The following is a 23,992-nucleotide window of genomic DNA, read 5'->3' on the forward strand; positions in this document are numbered from 1 at the left end:
TTGAAATCTTGATTACAAATTATTTATACGCATGATTTGAAAGAACTGTATACTGTTCATTAGCCAAAGGCATATATATGTCGATTATGCTAATAAATGATGTTGTTGTTGTTCTATCCTTTAATTTCTGCTTTGTTTCACTGAGAACCAGTCTCAAAATCATAACATTACTGAACCATTGCTAATCAGCAGAAACAAAACCTTTAATAATTTATAATTAAATGATAGGTATAGTGATTCTGTACAATGAACTGCAAACACAATCAGGACAGACTGTAGACAGTAGTTCATTGTCATGCATCTCGGGGTTCAGTAACAACTTCAACATTTGTATGAAGTATCCTAAATGCACTTATATTCGCCCCTATGATGGTTTAAAAGTAATATCCGAATAGGCCGAATGTGTAAACGCGGGAAAGCGGAGCCAATGATGACGGGGTTTGGTCCTCTGTTTGATGAACAGTTCGCACAGGACTTAAATGTCACTGGATAAACGATCGGGCTAGGTGTAGGAAAAACATCAATGAACCAAGTCGTATCCCAAACAGCAAAATGTTAAAATATATGTTAATGGTGGTAAAAGGATAGTCGCTCGACCTTCAAATTATACCTGTATATACCTTGTACTAACATTCCAAATTTATATCTATCATTGTATGTTTGAATATAGGTTTGTTTGTGTTCAATTTCAGACTTTTGATAATGTCGAAACGAATTCGATTTTTGTTGATTTTTTCCGGAAAGAGGAATGAATGGAAAACTGATGGTTGAAATGCTTTTCATGTCAGGTAAACACTTCTGAAACATTAATTTTGCCAGATAAGTAAACAAACTCTGAAACCTGTAATAGACTTTCATCACTGGCGATAGATATTCCACAATTTCACATGATTAATGAAATGCCATTGATCATTGACATACGTGATATAGAAGATGAGGTACCCTTGTTAGCCAAAAAACTAGATATCACAAATCCTGTAAACTGATGTTTAACAATACTAAACTTTAGCGCTCACAGAAGAAACATGGAAAATCATGGCTGAGTGTTGCAAAGAAATTCAAATATCACTCAACATGTCACACAGAATTGTAAAACTAAGGGAGCGCAGTATTGAATCAACAGAAAGCGAAGTCGGACTTGAAAAAATCTTATGAAGAGTCAAAAGCTAACGATTTAGTTTAAGACGTAATAAACATAGTGTACATTTTGGCATAAAGTAAACATCAAACTTGAACAATACGCGGATCTAATTTTCAATTCACTTTGGAATGTACTTAATATGATGAAATATGATTATTGGTGAGTAAAGTTTATTGTTATTATTAATATGTGTTCAAATCGAATTGAATTTCGAATACAAGTATGATGACGGCATAAAAAATTGGCAGTAATCAGAATGGATTTAAAATATCACATATCCATCGTTCATTAAAATATTTGATATTTTATATATCACTTCAAATGTATAAAATTCTGATCAATTTGATTTAACTTTACTTAATGTATATAGTAAATTTAAAAGAACTAGCTTCATTCATAATCAAATGGCCTTGCAGTTACAAAACAGCAAGTTTTCAGTGGTAGTAGAATCCATACATGTATACTTTATAACAGTTTTAGACCATATGCATAATACATGAAATACCATTAAACTTAATTTTATGTTTACATAAACTACGATAGTTTTGTCCGTGTTTTTGAATAAACCATTTAGATCTGATATACAATTAATTTTCAATGCAATCTAGAATAATAATAAAATGCAAACACTTAATATGTAATCATATTTAATTGAATTCCAAGTAGTATCTAGAATATTTACAGATAAGCGAAATAGTATTATTAGTAGTGATATTCACCTCGGCCAATTGGGGACATATATAGATAAAGTGAAGGAGTAAAATTAATGGTGTACTTCATTTTGGATTTAATGTTGTTGTGTATGATACTGCCATGTATAATGTTTAATTATAATGGACACATACTGCCATGTATAATGTTTAATTATAATGGACATCTACTAACACAACCTTTGGGAGGTTCTTAGCTTATAATGCTTAAACCATGTAGTATACTCTCTGCAGTTGTAACTTGTTAAGCAATGAGTAATAAACTATAAAACAATAATCTCTTCTCTCTTAATCATGTAAAGACATAACAAATGTTCTGATCAATTTATAATACATATAAATAAAGTAAAAATATAGTTTTTGATAAGAACGTTTTATTCTTAATATTGGTATGTCTTTAGATTTTATTTGATTTTCATTATGTTGAAAAAAAGATCGGTGTAAAATGAAATTGTTGGTAAGTATGCGTTTATTCTAAATATAAGATAAACCATTAAGATGCAACTACCTATCCAGTTTACAGACTTTAATATAACATTGCGAGAAAGTCTGGAATTAAGGTAATCGGAAGAATAACAAAAACACTGGACTGGCAGTAGAATGAGAAATTTCATATTGCCAACAATCTTGTAATATATTCGGCCCATAATCACTTTTCTAAGAACGTGTAACCTTGCAATGTATAATTATAAATATGTGAATCTATGCAATTTTGAAAAGTCAGTCCGCTAGGTTTAAACACACGCTGTTTCCTTCCGCTAGAGAATGTACACTCAGCAAAATTCCTAATTAGTCAGTTTATATATCATTACTATTTTGTTTATGATGCATTGATTCACATGAAGTTTCATATACCAGCTTTTTTTAAAAGGTACTGCAGCTAGTTATTGTTTCTCTTTTGGCCGACTCACGACCAAAATAACCGCATTAGACATTTTGACCAAGACTGCATATATTGCGTAAGCAGGACCTGTGCACCAACGTGCACATGATTGTTCACATTTTTGGCATAACTGACGAAAGTCCGACTAGAAAAACACAGATCATAGGGAATTAACACAAGAGCAACACACTCGAGCTGTCGGTATTTTACAACAAAATTCCAAATCGGTCACTTCAATGAAAGGTACCGTATAGCGGGTTAATTCTGCGGGTTTTTTATTTCTGCTAAATCTGCGGGTCGAGGCTGCCACGCAGAAATAATTTTTTTGACGCAGAAATAAAGTTTGATATTCCGCTTAATGTAACGACCCGTTATCTTTATCTCACGAGTTTTTCGTCTGCTGTCAAGTTATTCACACCGTATCGACTGTGGTTGATTGCTTTTGTTATTGTATCAATCTATTGTCCATGAATGAATGGTTAACGTTTCGGGCGTGTAGGTTTATGAAAAGTTAAACAAACTTGATGTGTGTTGAAACTGTTGTAACTGAACGGACTGTGAACGGACTATATACTAGATTTTGCATTTGTATATATTGTAAATAAATCTTAAAATTTTCTACCAGCGGTATTACATTTTTATGAAAATATCTTTCAAAATGAATTACCGGTACTAGACCTACATTATCTATTTTTAACTCTGATTTTTGATCATGCACGATACTGAAAAGAAATCAGATTTAAACATATATCAGCTGCACCAACTTCACTGTCCTAGATTCCGACCTGGATACTGCCACCAAGACATAACTGATGAGAACGATATGCATTTGAGCCGTTAATTATGACGTAGTAAATGCGGTAGCTATTTCCCATGCACATAATTTACTTCCGGTTTATGCAAACCGCAAAAATTAATTCCTGCTTTTCTCGAAGTTCGCAGAAATAAAAAACGCAGAAATAAACTAGACCCATTTTAGGACAAAACCGTAGATTTTTTTTTGCCCGCAGAAGTAATCCGCTATACGGTACTCGGGTTAATTTCCACCAAAGGAGCTCAGATGGTAGACAACCACCGACTGAATATTTTTGTAACATAATGTAATGGAAATAACCATCAAGATAGAAGCTACAAACAAATTATATCAAAATTTAGCCAAGTGTCGTAAATGTGTCCCGGCTAGCAACATTCCGACAGTTCGACCACTCTCTGTTAACATTTTCGGTAATACGGCGCACAAGGACGGAGTCATGAGTAATATAAGTCACATATAAAACAGGTTTTAGCTACTGGCACATACAATATGTATAGTTTTAAGTGTTTTTAGTAGTGTTTGTATAATTTGTGGTACAGGAGTGATCTTAGGTGATAAATATATTAGAGTAGTCTAAAATAAAGCAACATGATGTCTAAGATTACACAACAAAACAACATGACAATACCATCTTAACTTTTATTCGGAAAATATGCCACAAACACGTATTTGTCATGTATTTTCAATTGCGACGTCCTTTGCGTCATATTACCGACGGCGCTTAGGCGTTGTGTTATATATATGTATATTGCAAACTCCCAAATCAGCGTATTCTTCTGTTTAAGAGTGAAGATGGTATTTTATGCAACATTGGGTGTAACTCCACAATGATTTTACATCAAAGAATTGATATCAAAGCCTAATGTAAATGGACTATATGAACAACTATTAAGTTTTCAAGTATGTGAAATTATTTTTTTATTGAAATATTTAGGCAAAAATGATGCACAAATCATGATTTGAATACAATGGTCTTAACTCCATATACTTAGAACCCTTTTTTTGCATAACTTGAAGGACTTAGAAACCTTGTTACAAAAACAAAACCGAGAATGATAGACGTAGTGCAAAATAAACGAAACTTGTTAAAATTACTGTTTAAATAGTATACAATTTATGGCTGCAATTATTCGCGGAAAAATCACACCTCACAAAAATGCGTTTTCTACTTCATTTTTACTAAATGGAGGTAGGTACCTTTATTGCAAGGACCCCTTCAACTTCATAGAAATTTGAATCAAATCGTATACATGTAATAATTAATCATTTCCATGAACACAATTCATTTGCAAAATGTTCAACTATTATCAACACCAAGTAATGGTACGGTATCATCAGATTTATCAAATAGCGATTGATAAAAGATGTCATCTGTATATAATTTACATATACACACACAACATAAGGCTTTCGACAAGCTAAAAAAATGCAGCATCGATATTTGCTTTCTGCTAGAAGGCACCAATCATATCAGTCGTCAAGAACAAATATCAATAATCAGCAGGAAACATATTGCTCCGGAACATAAATCTGCATTCAGCTACAAATACCATCCCTCTGTCGAAACAAACGCAGTATACAACAATACATCAATCCTTGGAAACTCATTTGAGCCCTGGACAGGAACGAACGAACGAAACAAACGGGAGAACCAGTGCTACAAGTCAATCCGCGGGAATGCATGAAAGTAAAAGTTCTCGGCATGCAAATGCCAAGCTCCTGAATACATATTAGAACGCGGGAACACAGAATGCGCATCAGCCCTCTGCTGTAACACATTCAGCTTTATATATGCAAACTCTCGGGACCACATATATGCCCTCGGGAACACAAGCACCCCTCGGTCAAAACACAGCCAGATCAGAAACACATATTTACCCAAGGATATACATGTTAGCCTCATCTGGAACAAACCATCCCCAAAAAAAACAAATCAACCTTTTGAAACACGTATCAGCTCTCCCCTGCATTGCAACACATCGTATTAAAAAATAGAAGCTCACGGGAACACATATCACCTCTCGACAATATCACACCAAGCTTAAAAACATTTATTAGCTGACGGGATAACTTATCACCATTTGATCGGATCATCCCCGGGAATAAATATCAGCATTCAGCTTAAGACACGCAGCTTGGGAACACTTTCAGCGCTAGGGATCACTGATCGGCCGGAACGCGTCCTAGAATATCAGGTTTATGTTTCCATTTTGAAATCTTTATTTTGCTTATTATTATATTATAACAACTAAATGATGGGAGGTTATACGGCAAGAAAAATCCGTGTTTTACAAAATAATGCAGGATCGCTTTCCTTTACATTGTTGTGCCTTTCACTGCCGTTTATTTCGGTTCCAAGAAGGCATGCGGACCACTTTACTTGACATAAAATGGTAGGTTTCTCTGTGAAAACATATGTCTTCGAAAAATGCTAATACGGAAAAAATGATATGACGGCAAGCATATTCATGAATACGCCTATTGTTCCCTTACGAACAGTTTCGCGAATTATTGAGTTTGAGACACGTTTCCTCATGTATAATACCTGTTGGCAGATTTCTTTAGCTTCTATTCAGATAAATTTTGGTATGATGTGATATGAAAGAACGGCTTTTTTCAATGCTTCTTAAAGATCGTTTAGTAGATCTATTATTTTTTTCTGTTTCATTACTTGTTATCTTTTTAGAGGTTTTAAGAGAAGTTTCCTAATTTCTACTTTATTTATAGTCTCAAGAGGTATCTTAAAAATGAGTCCCTATGTGTCTATACTGTTGCATCCGCGAATGCTAACAACCATCTTAAAAGAGTTAAACTGCTAAAAAGTCTACAAAAAGTGTTTAACATTGAAAATATATCATACATATTCACATTATGTGTTTACTTATCAATCATTAGTGAAAGCTGGGCCTGTGAACAATGCCTATCAATAATAGTAATTGATAATGTATCGAAACTGTATTTCGAAATAAGTCTTTGAGATTTCAAGATTATGGTGATAAATCTACTAAACTTTGATACAAAAAAAAGAACAAACAAAGAAAAAAAGCAAAAAAAAAAAGCTTGATGTTAGCAAAGATAATTACTCGGACGACGTATTTTTACTTTTTAGCATAATGACGAGAACAAAGACTAAACTTAAACTTGGGAAAAAATCTTAGACGTCAGTGTTAAGACACAGAAACCAACAGGCGAGTCCAAATGTAAAGTTTGTTACATTATGGATACACACAGAAATTGAAATTTTCAATAAAATTACTTATTACAATAAAATCAACGCATTACATATTAAATTATGACAGTATAAGTAGATAGTTACAAATTTTAGAAATTTATGAAACGTTTTGAAATGTAAAACATAATAGTAAAATTTATGTAAAACTGAACAATTCATTTTATCAGACCCAAGAAAGCAATGGTAACACAACAAATGCAAAAACAACAAAAGGTCACCAAGCCAGCTTTGTAATTTCCATATGCGCAAGTAACGCAACGACATATTATACACAATGAAACTTAGTAATCGACGTTCATAAATGAATACTGTGCAGCATCCTTTTGTGATAAATTTGTATTTCAAAATTATCTTTTATTTAAACAAAAATTTTACTGACGATGGGCAAACTAACACATAATTATGATATAAAATTATTGTAAGAGCAAAGGATTTCCATCTCGACTTTGCATTTGTCGTATCGTCCATTTATCACAGTTTAATCAATGTAAGCCATATAATTATAAATAACAACAATATGCATATGTACTTCTAGTATGTCATACTAGAGTGTAAAATGCAGATGCACCTTTAAAAAATAAAAACAATATATGAGGATTGTTCAAATATGAATGCATTTAAGCACATAAAAATATATCCTTGATAGATTTCAATTAAAATCTTATTTGGTCCCCTCGAAGTATTCACCTCCAACAGATATGCAAAGATTCAGTCTTCTAATCCAATCCTTGAAGGCATTTTCATAGTCTTTTCTAGGTATACTATGAATACACTGGAATATTGCAGAACCGAGGTGCTCCAACAGATATACAAAGATTCAGTCTTCTAATCCAATCCTTGAAGGATTTTCATAGTCTTTTCTAGGTATACTATGAATACACTGGAATATTGCAGAACCGAGGTGTTTGCGCTGCAAAAATTTTCGACCAGAAAGGTATTTTTTGAGACTTGGGAACAAAAAGAAGTCGCACGGGGCAAGGTCAGGCGAATAAGGAGGGTGGGGAGCACAACAACCTTTTCCTGCTTCAGAAAGTCTTGTACAATAGACGCCTTGTGCGATGACGCATTGTCATGTAGCAATCTGACATTGGCCAAACCAGTTTCGGGTCCTCGATTTTTGAAATATTTCTTCATTTTTTTTCAGTTTTCGAAGGACTTTAGTCTTGTAAAACTTCGCATTTACGGATTTGCCTTTAGGTACAGCAACCTGAATGGCAGGACCCTGAGTTGTGACGAATATGGCATACATTACCTTCTTGACACTCATGGTCCGCTTTGCAATGCATGGTCTTTTGCCAGACTTTATTGCCCATATTTTGTTCTGAATCTTTCGTTTGGGCTCAAAAAAGTGAACCCATGTCTCGTCACCAGTGACGACATTTGCGAAAGACCGTACATTGTAATTTGGAAACTGTTTAAGCAACAATTTTGCGCATTGCACGCGTGCCTTTTTCTGCTCATCTGTCAACAGATGGGGTATCCATCTAGCACAGATCTTTCTCATTTTCAAATTACGTTTCAGAATTGTATGAGTTGCTCCTAATGAGATGCCAACCATACTAGCTATTTGCCTAGCGGTGTATCTTGCATCAGTAGCAACTATTTTTTTCACTCTAGCAACCATCTTGGCAGACGATGCTGTTTTCGGCCGACGGCCATGTGGTGCATCTTCTGTTGAAACTTACCCACATTTGAATTTCTTAAACCAACGAATAACTGTCGAAAAAGACATTTCATTATGCCCAAAAACAGAAAATATTTCATTAAAAATATCTTTACACCCTATGCCAAGAATACAACGATTCTTAATATAGGACCGTATTTCAACGGCGTGTATTAGTATACACGAGTAGGCAATGTTTAGCGAGCGATAGGCACAGCTAAAGTGAACGGATTTTAATGGGTGTGGTATCAATGTAAAGACAACATGTTTATCTACCCAATAATTTTAATTTCCTCGTGATTTTCGCATTATTGAGCGAGATAAGGTTCTAGATGCATTCATATTTGAACAATCCTCGTACAAAACGTAATGTGTTAAAATATTTTCTTAAATATTTGGACACTTTCAACGCGTAAACCAACGATTCTTTGTATCTCATAAAGACCACACTGAACGTGAGAGAGAAAATTATTGCATGACCTTTGAATAAAGCGTTAGCGATTAGCCAAAGAGCACACATCAGTGCGATATTGATCTGCTCCTTAGGCATACCAATCTGTTGGAAAATAAAACATAGTTGTCACAGACGGAATCAAGGGTCGGTGTAACATCTTCTAAATACAGGTCATGTCATGAAACAGTTGTTTACTAAGTTACGACCCTAGTTATGGTAAGGATCGCGGAATCATTACTGAAGATAACTTTGGCTTAACATAAAATTTAAGAATTATTATGTCCAATCATATAATGATGAATCCAGAAAGTGCTAAAACTTTATGTCATAAAAGGGGGCATAAAAGTAAAAGTATGCAAAGTAAAGAAGGTTTATCCTGTTCGGTAAACGTAACATTATAAATTTGAATTTTCTTAAGGTTTTGCATAATCTAATATCAAAATTGTACAGTATTACACGCATTCTTCAGACCCCTATAAGTAAGTTGTCATAGTATCAAATTATTTTTGACAAACGATAAATATCTTTTATGAACAAAATTACAATCGTTCAAAATATCGTTTCAGAATCATGTTCGTAAAATAGAATGTAAAACAATGCCTATGCAATCACTTTACTTGCCAAAAATATTCGTAAAAAGTTTTTTCAAGTTGTGTTAAACAGACAGACTTTAAAAAATAATCTTGAGACGGCTATGACAGTCCTTTATCGCTCTCATAGTACAACTGCTTGTACAGCAAAGCCCCCATTCTTCCTATGGATTGAAGTGCATGAAAACGTAACAATAATTTTGAAAACAGACCACTGAATTATTCTTTTTAATAAATCTCAGGCATACGGAAAAATGTTTTGTCAAAACTTCAAAAATGAAATAGGGCTTTACTGTTTATAAACGGTTCCGTCTAGTTTAGCATACCATGCCCTATGTAGGTATGCCCTATTTACTAACCTGCTGACAGAAGTAAGTAAGTCTCAACTGCTGTTAGGGACAATAGGAGTATTCATGAATCTGCTTGCCGTCATATCATTCTTGCCGTATTAGCATTTTCCGAAGACATATGTTTTCAAAGAGAAACCTACCATTTTATTTTCAGTCAAGTGATTCGCTGGCCTTCTTGGAATCGAAAGCGGTGAAAGGCACAACAATGTAAAGGAAAGCAATCCTGCATTATCTTGTAAAACACGGGTTTTTCTTGCCGTATTACCCTCCAAGAATTTGCCGAAATTCAGGGTTGGGACCGACCTTTGCAAAAACTGCTTAGAATTTCAGAACAACTTTGTCTTATGTTTATAGCCCACTATCTTTGCTTGTGCCTCGTTAAAGAATTATTAAAATCGGTGAAAAAATGAAAACCTTACGGTGTTTTAAGTTCTAAATCGACGGATTTGTTTATAACTTTTCTTGCCGTAATACCCGAAAATGACGTCACACACCACGTGGTATATACACACTGATATCGTGCAGACAAAATAAAATTGTTGACGGACGAACGACAGACTAGGGACATCACCTTGAGCCTTTGGCTAAAATAACAGTGTATAGACTCTTTGTACGCCAAACGGAAGTCGCCAAAAACTAGGCGTTGAAAAATCAAAACACAAATTTTTGCTGTTGCGGATGGCTTGGATTTTCTTTGTTTATTTCGTTGATATCTCATAAAGTAAGTGTATTTTTTAATTTTCGTTTTGTCTAAGAGCTACTGTTTACGTAGATACCAAACACGCCTGATAAAACTCATTATATACTTAATTTCAAGTCAAATCAAGCGTTGATATTTGTCCGATTTTGTAATGAAACTTTTAATTCTTTGAAATTCATGTATCTTGAGCTTTTGCAAAGAATTGAAACCATTGCTACTTCGTAGATAAATATCTTACGCATTGATAAATACTAGCATGGCTCTATGGTAACGAATACGTTTTCAGGAAAATATGTTTTTCTGAGACATGTATGCCGATTACCCGTCCCACTATTCGATACATTACTGGCCCACTAATCGCAATTTTTAAAATCCGTACTGTACGCTTTGTCAAAACACTGTACGCCTATTCAAAACTTCTTTTCATTCTTATATTTCAATGTTTTGACTTTGTTTTATGATAACCAACAATTAAAGAAATAATAGTTATAATTTCTTTCATCATGGATCAGTTTGGATGTTATTACTACAGTTTCGATTCCACTTTTCGTATAGGTTAGTGTTTATTAGTAAGCATTTATTAATTAAATTGGTCTAGTGTGGCGCAGCTGCGCGGACAATTTAATTTGATAAATGCGTGCTAATTAACTCTAACCTGCAGTGTTTGAAATTATTTTTTGTAATAATGACTAGATTTTTTACACAGTTAGGAACATTAATCACTAACGCATCATTAATGTAATCGTTACGTAGCACAACCCAGTGTTTTTATCCATTTCCGGCATCTCAGAGACTTGTTCGGACTTTACGACGGGGACTTTATTATCATTCACAGAAGAAACAGTTGCCGTCGGCGAGGTAGACAGCGACGAAACTTAAATTTGTAAACATAAAAATAATTTCAAACACCTTGGGTGATATGTTGCACAATGTTTATGTGAAGTTACAGTAAGATATAAGCAGAAGTAAAAAAGATGTTACAGAAAAGCAAAGGTTGACGAAAAACTTTAACCACAGAAAGCCAACGCCAAGCCGGGACGAGTAGAATAGCACCCCTATTCTCCGAATAGTGGAGCTAAAATTAAAAATAGAATGTCCTGTCAAACTGAGCGGAATATATATATTTTTCTCGTATGTTGGCGGAAACACGCGTACTATTTCTTGTCCAAGACAATGACATCGTTGGTGAAATAGACCAATAAATACTATTTGACTGCCGTAAGTAAAGTACAATACAAAACCTTTATCTATGAATTCAATGAGTACAGTATATGGAGCAATGAGTACAGTATATGGAGCATATAAGCGCAAACACTTCATCATTTCTTCATTGAATAGGCGTACAGTGTTTTGGCGAATAGTGTTACAGTTTTATATCAAGTTTTGCGACTAGGCGGCCAGTGCATAATTCAGATGCATGTTGGATTAAACAATATTTCAGCTATTCAGAATTGTAATTGCATATTTGTAGGTATAAACTCATGTGCATGGATTGATAATGAAACATTCAGAAGCGCTTCTGACATGTATTTCCTCTGCAATTTCGGAATAATGGGCATTTTTAGCCTGAATGCTTCATCTTTTGGTTTGACCATCTGTTTTTTTGGTGAAAATACGTTTTAATTTCAAGCGTTAATGTCTATTTAACGACTGTGTTGCAGATATATTTATCATACACTGAAGAAATACATAGAACAAGAATATTTCTTCAAACAGCCAGAGAAAAACATAAAAATACTTACTACCGACAGCTTCCAAAAATTTGAAATACGGAAGTGAACGCCTAGTTTTTTGGCGACTTCCGTTTGGGCGTACAGAGAGTCTATACACTGTGCAAATCGGCCAGACTTATTAACCCACTAAAATCTTAAATCTAGGCAATTATAGGTTCAAACACTTGGCATTACATTTAACGGTTTTTAGACTGATTTGAAGTAAAATCATACTAATAAAAAGACAAATTGTAGTAGATTACACTATTTAACTTTCATTAATACAACACATTTCGGATTTCTTTCTTTTGGATAAAAAGAAAAAAATAATAAACAGGGGAGGAGTTAAGCAAAAACAGGGGTCAATCTAATTGCCTCAGGGTGTTAAGTAACCAATCACATCAGTAGTAATTAGTGATTAGCAGGCCCTCCTGATCTAATCAGATAAAAAAGGTTGATTTTGGCAACCATCGTCTGCTCTCTACTAACTTTTGGGTGTCATCTTGTGTATTAAACAAAACTGGTAATTAATTGATTTCTTTTAAATAACCTGGGATATTTGGATTTTGCTTACAAATTACTCATTGGATGAATAATAAATGTTTTCTAATCGCTAAAATAATGGTTTAAATGTTTTTGTCAAATAATGTATCATGTAAATCATATAATTTTCTTCATCACCTACAGGCATTTTGGAGTCTTTCAAATGTGGTCGCATTTATCTCGATGTGGGAAATTCATTATTTCTATTTAAGCACTGAGATGACGTTAGACTGAAATATCCAAAGACAACATTCGAAACCCAAGTCGTCCATCGGACTTAGGACAATTTTGTTCTCTGTTAATAAGATGTACGCGTTTGAAAATTTCTGGATAGTGTATATGCTCTATTGACACAACAGCAATTTTCAGATGGTCGTGTTTTTTTCCTTTTATAGAACCCAATTCCTGACAGACTGTAACGTTGTCTGCATGTAGAATGACTGTAGACTAATTTAAGTACTCTGCTGCATTTTACTTACTTATAGCATGTTCATTTTATACCAGCATGATTTTACATTACAAGTGTATCATTTAAGGTGACCAGGAAGAGGGAATAAATTCAGTAGAATATATTTTTGAATTTGTATGGCTTAAAATTGTTAGAAAAGAACAATCAGTTGTGTGGTGCATAACGATGTAATTCATTGTGTCATAACTTTTCGCGGAGCATAGCCAAATGTGCGTTGTATCGTACCGTCATTCGTTGCGTCTCAAATTGGCATTGACGTATTTGGATACAACACTACAATGCCAGTTACATGGTTCAGTATACAAGAAACGTTCAGTGTTGTTATATTTTCTGATCCTTTTGGATAAGAGTCCATCTAACATATGTGTAATAAAGTTCCGCTTAAGCCGATGCTAAGGGTCGTGAGGGGAGTTGCACATTTCATTACCTCTCATGAACAGACACAATAAAACCGAGTATGCTGTTATTCTTCTGTATTCTATGCTTCTAAAGGATATTTCTACAGATCTGATTAATGTTTGATATCATATATTAGTAATGACCTGTATGGAATGTTGTAATGCGCTGCGCAGAGGGGTCGTCTGATCGTATATAAGTGAATAACTTGCGAGACCAAAGAACTGGGAAAGAGTGTCCGACTCCTCATCGTCCCTGCAAATATAAAAGCATGTTCATTTTTGATGCATCTTCCATTTCTTCTGCTGGTAATTTACCGTTAAAAGTGTTTGATTTGTATTTTACAGGCTTTCGTTTTAAGGTGGGCGACACTAAATATAAGGTTAATATAGGCTATTTTCTTGATTAAAAGAGGTTGATGTTGAAAGAAAATCAAAACAAAAAGCAATGTAAAGAAAGCAAGAAAGACACTACTTTACTGAACATGGATGAAATTAACTTACACAAAATTGGATTAAAGAGACATTTCAAAGGTAAGCGAATATTCCTTTACTGTTTTTTTATCTGCATGTTGAAAACTGCAAATCGGAAGAATGTTTCTAAGTCAACGCTTCCCTCTTTCAGTGTGTCTGACGGAAGTGGAGGACTCAGAAATAGGCAGTTTTTAAATCCCATCTTTTCATAACTGTTTTATTTTCTGACTTCTGGCCTGTTTCGTCGGGCCCTTAAGGGTGTTTCTCTTGATGTTCTGCCTTCTGCAAAGGCATATATATAATCAAACAGGAACATTTTGTGTTTTACATGCATGGTGGGGGTATGCGTGAGAATGGGTGCGCACCATAAACCGGTTTAAGTTCCCCACTGGTGTTTTGCCACTGACATTTCCAAGGTGGTGCACCACGTGTTCATTTGTTCGTTTGTTTTGTCCTCGCGTGTTTGCTTTGTACGTTAGTTACTTATTTCAAAAATAAGCCACATGTGTACTCTCTAGGGCTATAAAGTTTAAAATTAAGTATCTGTCATATTATTCGAGTATTTTTTAAATAATGGACGTCAGTCAGTGCTTGTCGGCGCACACTCAGTTTTCCTCCTACAAAAAGAAGCGGCGTCCTTTTCAAATTCATGTAACTTTCCCGATATACATCTCACACGATCAAAATTTATATCCTCGTTAATGGCAAAATGTGGCGCATAATTATGTTGCGTTTCAAGTCTTTGGCGTCACTTTCGTTATAAAAGTGAAGTAACTCGGAAAGTCACGGTCGCACGCACTTTCAGAAATGACTACATCAGATAAGGTTGCGGCGCAGAAAATTTTGAAAGCATTTTGTCGCCCTCTCTTTGAATCTCTCGCCCAACTTTCCTTAAAATGTTTGTACCACGTAAAGACAAGTGTCCTGCTTATATTTGCCTGACTTCAAGAATTTTCCATCTCCCGTTTTGTTTGTGAAGGAGTCACACCGCGACCTACACAGTGTTTTATTAATACTTCCTGCGCCGTGAACATTTCTGAAAGTGCGTGCGACCGTTACTTTCAAAATTACGTCACTACTTTAACGTTAGTAAAGTCAAAGACTTAAAACACAATACGCGCCAAACGTTGCCGTTAACGACGATATAGATATTAATCCTGTGAGATGTGTGTCGGGTAAGATACATGCATTAAAAGGAAGCCACATATTTTTGTAGTGGGAAAATTGAGCGTGCGCCGACTAGCACTGACTGCCGTCCATTATTTAGAAAATACTTTAAAAAAAATGACAGATATTTAATTTTAAACCCTATAGTCCTGTAGAGTATACAATGAAATAGCATCAGTTAAAATAATTATTTGATGCGTCGCTTATTTTCGAAATAATAAAAAAAAGTCTACGATTTTCTGGGACAACCCTCGTAGATGATATGAAAAGATAAAAAAAAATGGAGATGTGATGGCACTTTTTTGATTAATCTAGTCAAAGTACCAACATTTTTAAACTTTGTTAAAAAAAGCATTATATGTTTTACATTGATGTGCGTTTCGGGGCAAATCATTTTGATATAATAACTGGTGAAAACTAGTCGAAGAGGGGTTACATAAAATTGGAAAGAACAATTTTAAAGATAATGTGTATGGTATAAAATGTTTCTTTTCAGCATTTATACTTAAAAGGAAGCTCTACTTCCGAAAGCTGATACTAGTTATAGGACTTTCAGCCATTTACATGGTATGGACAAAAATCAATCTGTGGAAAAATGCAAATTTAGTGAACATGCAAGACAAAGAGCAATATAACTTGCAATGGCATAACAGGAGACGATCTGGATACAGAAAAAAACCAAATATCCTATTAATTGTTGCTGATGATCTTGGGTATAATGATGTTGGATATCACGGATCGGAAATTAAAACACCATATATAGACAACCTTGCTCTTTCGGGGATAAGACTGGAAAACTACTATGTTCAGCCCATATGTACACCGACACGTGGTCAACTCCTCACTGGTAGATACCAGGTTGTATTTTATCTATTAAAAGAACAAAGAGCACAATTAGCTTGAAATCAGAAGTAAGAATAAACTGTTCAAAAATAAATAAAAGAGTAAGTCGAAATACTCCTTAAATGCTCAAATAATATTCACCTTTCATATTAGTTTCTTTCAAACACCGTTATTTCAGTACTAAAACCTTTTATAATTTATAGATATTTTTGCATGTAGTAAGCGCTGGGGATTATCCCCATGTATGTATAGAAAATAACATACCAAAATTCGATCAATATATCCAACCGATTTTTATTGGAATGAATTTGTACCCCTCCATGAATAAGCCTAATTACGATGTACAAGTGATAACTTGCCGGGTTCCGAACATACAGTTTACTGGTTTTGCAACGATGTGTCCCAGTACTGAAAAAATCAGTTTTGTTATACTTTCTGGTCCTTTGTGGTGGCAGAGTCATTTTTTGCTATAATTTAAATCAGCCAAAGCCGGTGCTAAGGCCGTGAGGTGTGTTGCACATTTCATAATATATCATGAGCAGATTCGATGAAACCTTATACACATATATTCGTTTTTTGTTGCGTTCTGTTGTTCCATAGAATCTTCCTGCAAATTTTATTTGTTACTACTCCGTTTTCATTATTGTAATCATTTAGGTCTGTGTTTGTGTACGAGTTCTTTTTCTGTAACGCGTATACATAAAAAACGTATTTCTAATTATATGTAGAGTAATGAATGGTCGACTCCGTCCTGCAAAATTTGACTTTTCCTAGAAAAGTTCTGTCTTTGATTTCTAGAGCCTAAGTTTCCAAAGCCTCTTCTCTCTACTCCCCGACTCGCTATATATATATATATATATATATATTCAGGTTAAAACACACATAAGTCATATATATATATATATATATATATATATATATATATATATATACAAGTTACAAATGACATATTACACATTAAAACAATTTACTGGGTGCCTACCAGTCACCGGACAGGAATATATACCGGACAAACGTAATTACGGCATTGTTTCGATTATATCGGAGTAATCGGCTAATCGGAAACATTCAGCACTTTCTTTTCATTTTCATATATCAACATTGACTGACAAATAAGTATAAACGAGGAATATCGTACCAATTCTCACTCGTGTTTACAAAACTGCTGTCCTCTGACCTTGGGGCATTGGAATGGCAGAGCACATGCGCAACTTGATTTATTTTGGGGGGGGGGGGGCGGGGCACAAAGTGGGTCTCAAATAATTACCTAGATTCATTCCTCACTTGGATCACATATTGGTAAAACATAATACTATTTCTGCAAAATGAATGAACGTCTGAACCATATGCTTGGTCATGTGTTAATACCACACGAGTGAATGCCCTTGCATATGATAATATATATTTACATCCATTCCGAGCCTCATTTGTATAAAAATATATTTATAGATTGCTTGGTTTTCCGAAAGTAACAAAAACGGAAATAGATTTGATTGTTGGCTCCTTATGGTGGCATAAGCACCGAGGTATTTTCTGCAGATAATATTTCGTTTAAAATGGTAACATGGGGTTAATCACTGCTGTTATGTAGTTCGACCCCGAGTATAGTTTAACACTTTGAATGTGCATGAAACATGTTTCTAGAAGGCGTAGAGGACAGGTGGACATAATCAGTTTTTTTTCGGTACAACTGTCAACATCAAATAAAAATAATCAGTCTTCGAAAATTTTTCGCCGGTGACTATTCCACCTTGTTGTTTGATGTAGTGCATTTCATTACCCCTTTTGAGCCTCAAAATATCCGATGTTTTACATCCAAGAGGTTTTTACATTTTTGGAAGACAAATGAGCTGAAGTTTTATCGTGGCAAATTTCATGTTTTTGTGTTCATTTTTCATAAAACGGCAATGGAAAAACCCTGGAAAGACCGGTGACTGGTCGGCACCCAGTACACAAATATGCTAAAATATCCAGTAGTTGGGTAACTAAAATGTTATAGATTCACATAGGTAAAGTACATCTAGTTTACTAAGATCACAGTGTAATTTGTTTCACAGCCGGGCTCATTAACACTATGTGTACCTTTATATTATAGAAACAAATGTTAATTAGAATAAAATTGGAAGCAACATTTATATATCATAGCAATGTGTAATCACCTAGGATGGCCCATGAAAGTTAGAAAGCTTATTTCCAATGGGATCCTTGGCTAATTACATTAACTATAAGGAAAACATATTTAAACACAAAAGCAAAATATTAAAAGAGACTTTGGAATTTTGAAGCTTTGAAACTAAAAATATAATAGGTAAGGGTAGATTTATCGGAAGCACAGAGCACCAAAAACACAGCCCCAGAGACACGCATTTGCATAGTAGGCCCACACCAAAAAGAAGCTGTAATGGAAAAAAATATTTCAGACGGGTTGCTTCAAACATCCCACAAGTACATATTAATTTAATTAATTTATGCTAAATATTGATGGAGGGGAAGGAAATTGTAAAGGGCAAAATGGGGTCTGGTGGTGGTGGTGGGGGGGGGGGGGGGGGGGGGGGGGGGGGGGGGGGGGGGGGAGAGGAGGGAGCAACTCGAAGGGGAAAGTTGAACAAGGACAAATATACAAGGGAATGCCATGTTCTTTAAAAACAGTCGCACTAAAACGTACACCACAATAGCGCAGACACTCATGTACTGCGAATACATACTCATAAAACTGTTTCTATGATATATTTGTAGATCCTAAACACAATCAACTAGCCATTGTCATTAAAACTCAAAACTATGTATTGGACCATGTCAACAATTCACACTGTTCTTCACAGCTGAATCTAAAAGATGTTTCTTCTTTTATTGCATTAAAACTCAAAGATATATTTTCTTTCCCAAACGATTTATGTAAACTATAATTGCACATATTGGCCCTTGTAGAATAAGAGTGAACAGTTCTGACAGGTACAAAATTTTCTCTCATATATGAAGGGCATTTGTCATTGACGATTTTAAATACATGATTCAAACGTAACTGCTTATTTCTATTTTCGACATTCAACAATAACATTTTAGCCAGGATTTTGCGCTTTCTCTCGGTCCCATGCCATTTATGAATCCGACAGTCTTGTTTTGATAAGTTTGTAACTTATCTCTAAGACCCTTGTTTAAGTTTGGATACTATGAAGTACAAGCATATTCTAAATGACATTGAATCAAAGCAGAGCAAAATTACTTTCTAGTGCTTAAGTCTTTGCATGTCGATACAAAAATCTAAGATGTGAATTTACTATACTTATTATGTTATTAACAATGTCTCCTGATAATAAGCTGTCAGTAGTGACATCTAAATATGTTACAGACTCAGATGTCTCAATCTTGTGTCCATTACAAACAATGTTAAATTTCAGTATGACCAAAATGAAGAGACAGTTTGTTATCCACCAGGCAGTTGAAACAAGACTCTAAAACTGTTCCTGATTTTAAAGAAATAACCTTTGGATCTTTATGCGCAAACAATATAGCACTCTCATCAGCATACAAAAATTAATTTACATTCAAGGTCCATACTAATAACCGTATCATTAACATAACACAGGAAAAGAAGTGGGGCTAAAATATCGCCCTGAGGTACACTACATATAACATGTTTGTATTCTGAGGAAACACTATTGGCATATACAGTTTGTTTTCTAACAGATAGATATGACATAAACCAGTCAGTGCTTTTGACACCTATTTATTTCAACTTGCCACAAAGAATTTCATGATCAGCAGTGTCAAAAGCTTTCTGTAGATCCAACATGACCATACCTGTGATTAGGCCTTTGGCATTATTACTTCTAATGTGATCCATTTAGTGAATTAGACAAGTATCTGTAGAATATGAGTTTCTGAAACCAGACTGCATCTTATTAAAACATCAAGTTGTGTATACACTGATTTTTCTAAAATTTTTGACACAATACTTAAAACACTAACTGACCTGTAATTACCAATTTCCAAATTGCTATTTTGTTGTACAAAGGTTTTACTCTAGCTACTTTCATGTTCTCAGGTACACGGTTTTCAGAAATAGACATATTGACAATAAAAGTAACGGGAATTTTCAAAAATACAGCAGTATCTTTCATAAATCTGGTAAGTATTTCATCAAGACCAGTACTTTTTGATGCTTTCAGGTTCTTCAGTTCTTTAAAGACAAAGGACTCAGACACATGTTTCAAGACAAGAACACTGTTATGAGGATTTCTAACATAATGAAAATCAATCAAAGCTTCGAAATCTAGCTAAAATAAATGACCAGGACATGGTAATTTATCAAAAAGTTTTGATGCAACAGTTATGAAGAATTCATTGAAATGATCTGCAGTTTTTCTAGGACTATGACAATTTTTGATTTTGCACTTCTAACTTGCCTTTGAACAATATTTCTGTATTTACAATACATGGAATAGACCTCATGTATGTCATCCGTTCTAAATTTATAAAGAGTTAAAATCTTTGAGCCTTATGTAATGTAAAATCTCAGCTGACATCCAAGGTTCAGTTTTCTGATTGAGTCTGACTACATTAAAAGGTACATCTGATTTCAGAACTGACATAAAAATATCTTTAAAAGCTATCAAAGTACTATTTACATTTTCAGAATAAAAGCACTTACTCCAATCAGCCTTTTCTAAATGTTCAATGAATAATTCCTTACTGTAATTCTTAATACAATTAACTTTTGCAAAATTATGTTTTGAAAAGAATGGTTGGGAAATTTTCCTTGTACAAAATGTCATGAAATGATCACTAATGTCAATAGAAATTGTACCATACTGACTCAATCTGTCCTTTGAATTTGTTAAAATATGATCAATGATACTACTAGATGTTGTAGAAATTCTAGTTGCTTCTCTGATAATTTATTGAAGATCAAATATCCTCAAAGTATTGGCGTAACACTTTAAAACATATATTGGCATCCCCTAGAAGATATCATTCACAATCAGATCTGAGATTATTTAATTTAATTAAAAAGATTTTCAAAACACTCAGTAAAAATTGATTGATTTGGTGGTCTATAAAATGTTCCTATCAAAATTGATTTAATTTTGGGAAAAAGAAGTTCAATAAAAACAAATTCAGCATGTAAAATATTCAAACCATGTCTCGTGTCTAAATGCAACATCATTCCTGACATAATAACATAGACCACCCCCATGTCTGTCTCTGTCACATCTAACTACTGTGAAGTTGTCTACGTGTATCTTGTTTCTGATATACATATAACAGTAGCTTTGCTTTCCAAGGCAAGAATTCTCAGTTCAGAAATTTTAGGTAAGATTGACCTGACATTAATATGAATAAAATGAAGTCCTTTCACTGTTAAACACTGGAAGTGGTCCTCTGATGCTGAAGATGGAACAGATCTTGTAAAAGGTCCTGGTAATCTAGCGTATGTCGAAGATGATGTATCTACAGAGAGGTTTATAAAAGATTCATCTGTGCGGTATCACAGCTGACCTGACCATTAATTATTAATTTGAGGTCAGTATGTCAAACATCCAGTGCAGAGTGACCAAATAAGTTTTGTTCCTTGTGCAATGATATTGCTGTAGTTGTTATATATTTTGCCTGGCATATTGTTATGATATTCTTATGTTTGCACAGACAGACAGTCAGTCAGACACGCACGCACGCACGCACGCACGCACGCACGCACGCACACACACACACACACACACACACACAGATATATATAATCTGCATACTAAATCATGTATCCATTGTAGCTAAATATGTTGATTACACATTCCTTTTCCTTAGATTTACACAGGCCTGAACTGGGTTTTACGCCCAGCAACTCCATCGGGCTTGTCTCTAGTTAACCCAACGATTGCAGAAAAACTGAGGGACTCAGGGTATACTACACACATGGTAGGAAAGTGGCATGTGGGTTTCTTCAAGCCAGAATACTTACCAACCCATCGAGGGTTTGATAGTTTCTTTGGTACGAAACACGATTTTATTTACTTGAACCTATTTTTCGATTAAACTATCAGCAAACAACAGCTATCGTAAAATTGCATTTCTGTACATATACCTTTGATTTTTCTGTAAAAGGATTCTATAAAGCCTGCAATACTGGTATTTTCAATTCATGTATAAACTGATTTTTCAACTTGTTATTGCAACGGCTTATAAAATTGAACAATACAACTGTAACCAACTAACTGTACTCTGACAGTACTAAATAAGAAATTGTAGTCATATGGTAACCAAAGTAGCGCACTATAGGACGTTTCAACGTGATATCAATAGTGAACTTACATTTTAAAATTTTTTCACGTTTGATACATGTTCATAATGCATATCAGAATAATTTGTTATATTCATAGCATATCATTTTCACCATGTATGTGCCCATGCTAATATTTCTATTTTTTTCTAGTCTTTTCCCAGAAAATAATGTGCTACATATTGAATATTGGAAATCATGGCAATATGTGAACTACGCCGTTCACAAAACACTATTTTAAAAATACTCCATAACTAACATAACCCTAACATATGATCTATACCAACGATCCAAGCGATTTTATGAATGACTGTATATGCGATACATGCAACCGAGTTGTTTTCCCATGATTTTATGTTTGTTTTTAAATTTAAAGGGTTTCTTACTGGTCATTCTGACTACTATACCCACATCACAAACCAATTTGGGAGTTATTTCATGAGTGGATTCGATCTTCTAGAGAATGATCAACCGGCGAACATGTCAAAATACAGTGGCTATTACTCGACCAATTTATTTGCTGATAAAGTAAAAAACATAGTGCGACAACATTACGTTGACAAGGTATGACAACTTGAAAAAGTGTATTTTATGTTATGTTTTTCAGCTTGTCTTTGAATTTAAGTTTTCAAATATTTGCATCCTTAGAATTGAAGGGGTCCGTGCAAAAAGGTCAAAATGGAGTTAGGGCATTTATGGCATTACAAATCTTTCCGCACCTGATTAACTGACCCAGCAGAGTATTCTTCTGTTTAAGAGTAGAAAAAAATGGTATTTCACGTATGCTACATTGGGTTTAAATCAGCAATAACTTGACATCAATTAGTTCAGGGCTTTGATGGCTGTTTCGGTTGTTTCGGTTTTGAAAAGAACACAAGTCTAAAGTAAATAGACTGTATCAATAATTTCAAAAGTCATCAGGTATGTGAAATTAATATATTACATTGATATATTTAGGCAAAAATGATTCGCAAATCATAGTTCAAATGTAACAATGGTTCTAACTCCATGGACTTAGAACCGTTGTTGCATAAACATAATCGCCAAAACAAGAGTTTGTGTTATGAAACTTACATAAATAGTGCAAATACACGAACTTTTGTAATACGACTGTTTAAACAGTATACAATCTACAGCTGAAATTATTTTGGGAGTATCATATTTCACCGAAATTTTACAAAAATACGTTTCACAACATATTTACTAAATGGAGATAAGTACCTTTTTGCAGGGACCCCTTTAATTTGTTGGAAAAACCAGCTATAATCGTTCACGTGCTGGGTTTACGTTTGGGGAGGCTGCGTTTTTATAACGTCGCTTTCCCTGTTTGATATTCGTCCTTGTTTATTGTACAGGAACAGTAACTCGTCGAACGATTACGGTAAAGAATTTGAGCAGCTCAGTTAGTGTAACTGAAAATGTATTATTTAATTTGTAAGAAGATCTTCAGCACAACCACGCATGTTTTGTAGCAAACTCGGATATGTTATCAGTAGTAGAGAGTATATTTTCATCAAACAAGTAACAGGTAAGGGTAAATAAAATTTCCGAAAAGCACACAGCACATCAAAAGGCCAG

The 23,992-nt window shown here is 34.4% G+C and overlaps 1 protein-coding gene across 1 annotated transcript; it reads left to right on the forward strand.

The window, feature by feature from the left end:
• Nucleotides 1-983: 983 nt before the first annotated feature.
• Nucleotides 984-22,978, forward strand: LOC128554244 (arylsulfatase J-like; the record flags this gene model as incomplete). Its single annotated transcript, XM_053535492.1, has 5 exons — nucleotides 984-1,300; nucleotides 14,070-14,190; nucleotides 15,794-16,155; nucleotides 21,943-22,126; nucleotides 22,791-22,978. Coding segments are annotated over exons 2-5 (849 nt in total), but the record flags the coding sequence as incomplete, so codon positions are not given.
• Between the last annotated feature and the right edge of the window lie 1,014 nt (nucleotides 22,979-23,992).

The sequence above is a fragment of the Mercenaria mercenaria genome, unplaced genomic scaffold (assembly GCF_021730395.1).
Source record: "Mercenaria mercenaria strain notata unplaced genomic scaffold, MADL_Memer_1 contig_4869, whole genome shotgun sequence".
Taxonomy (NCBI): Eukaryota; Metazoa; Mollusca; class Bivalvia; order Venerida; family Veneridae; genus Mercenaria; species Mercenaria mercenaria.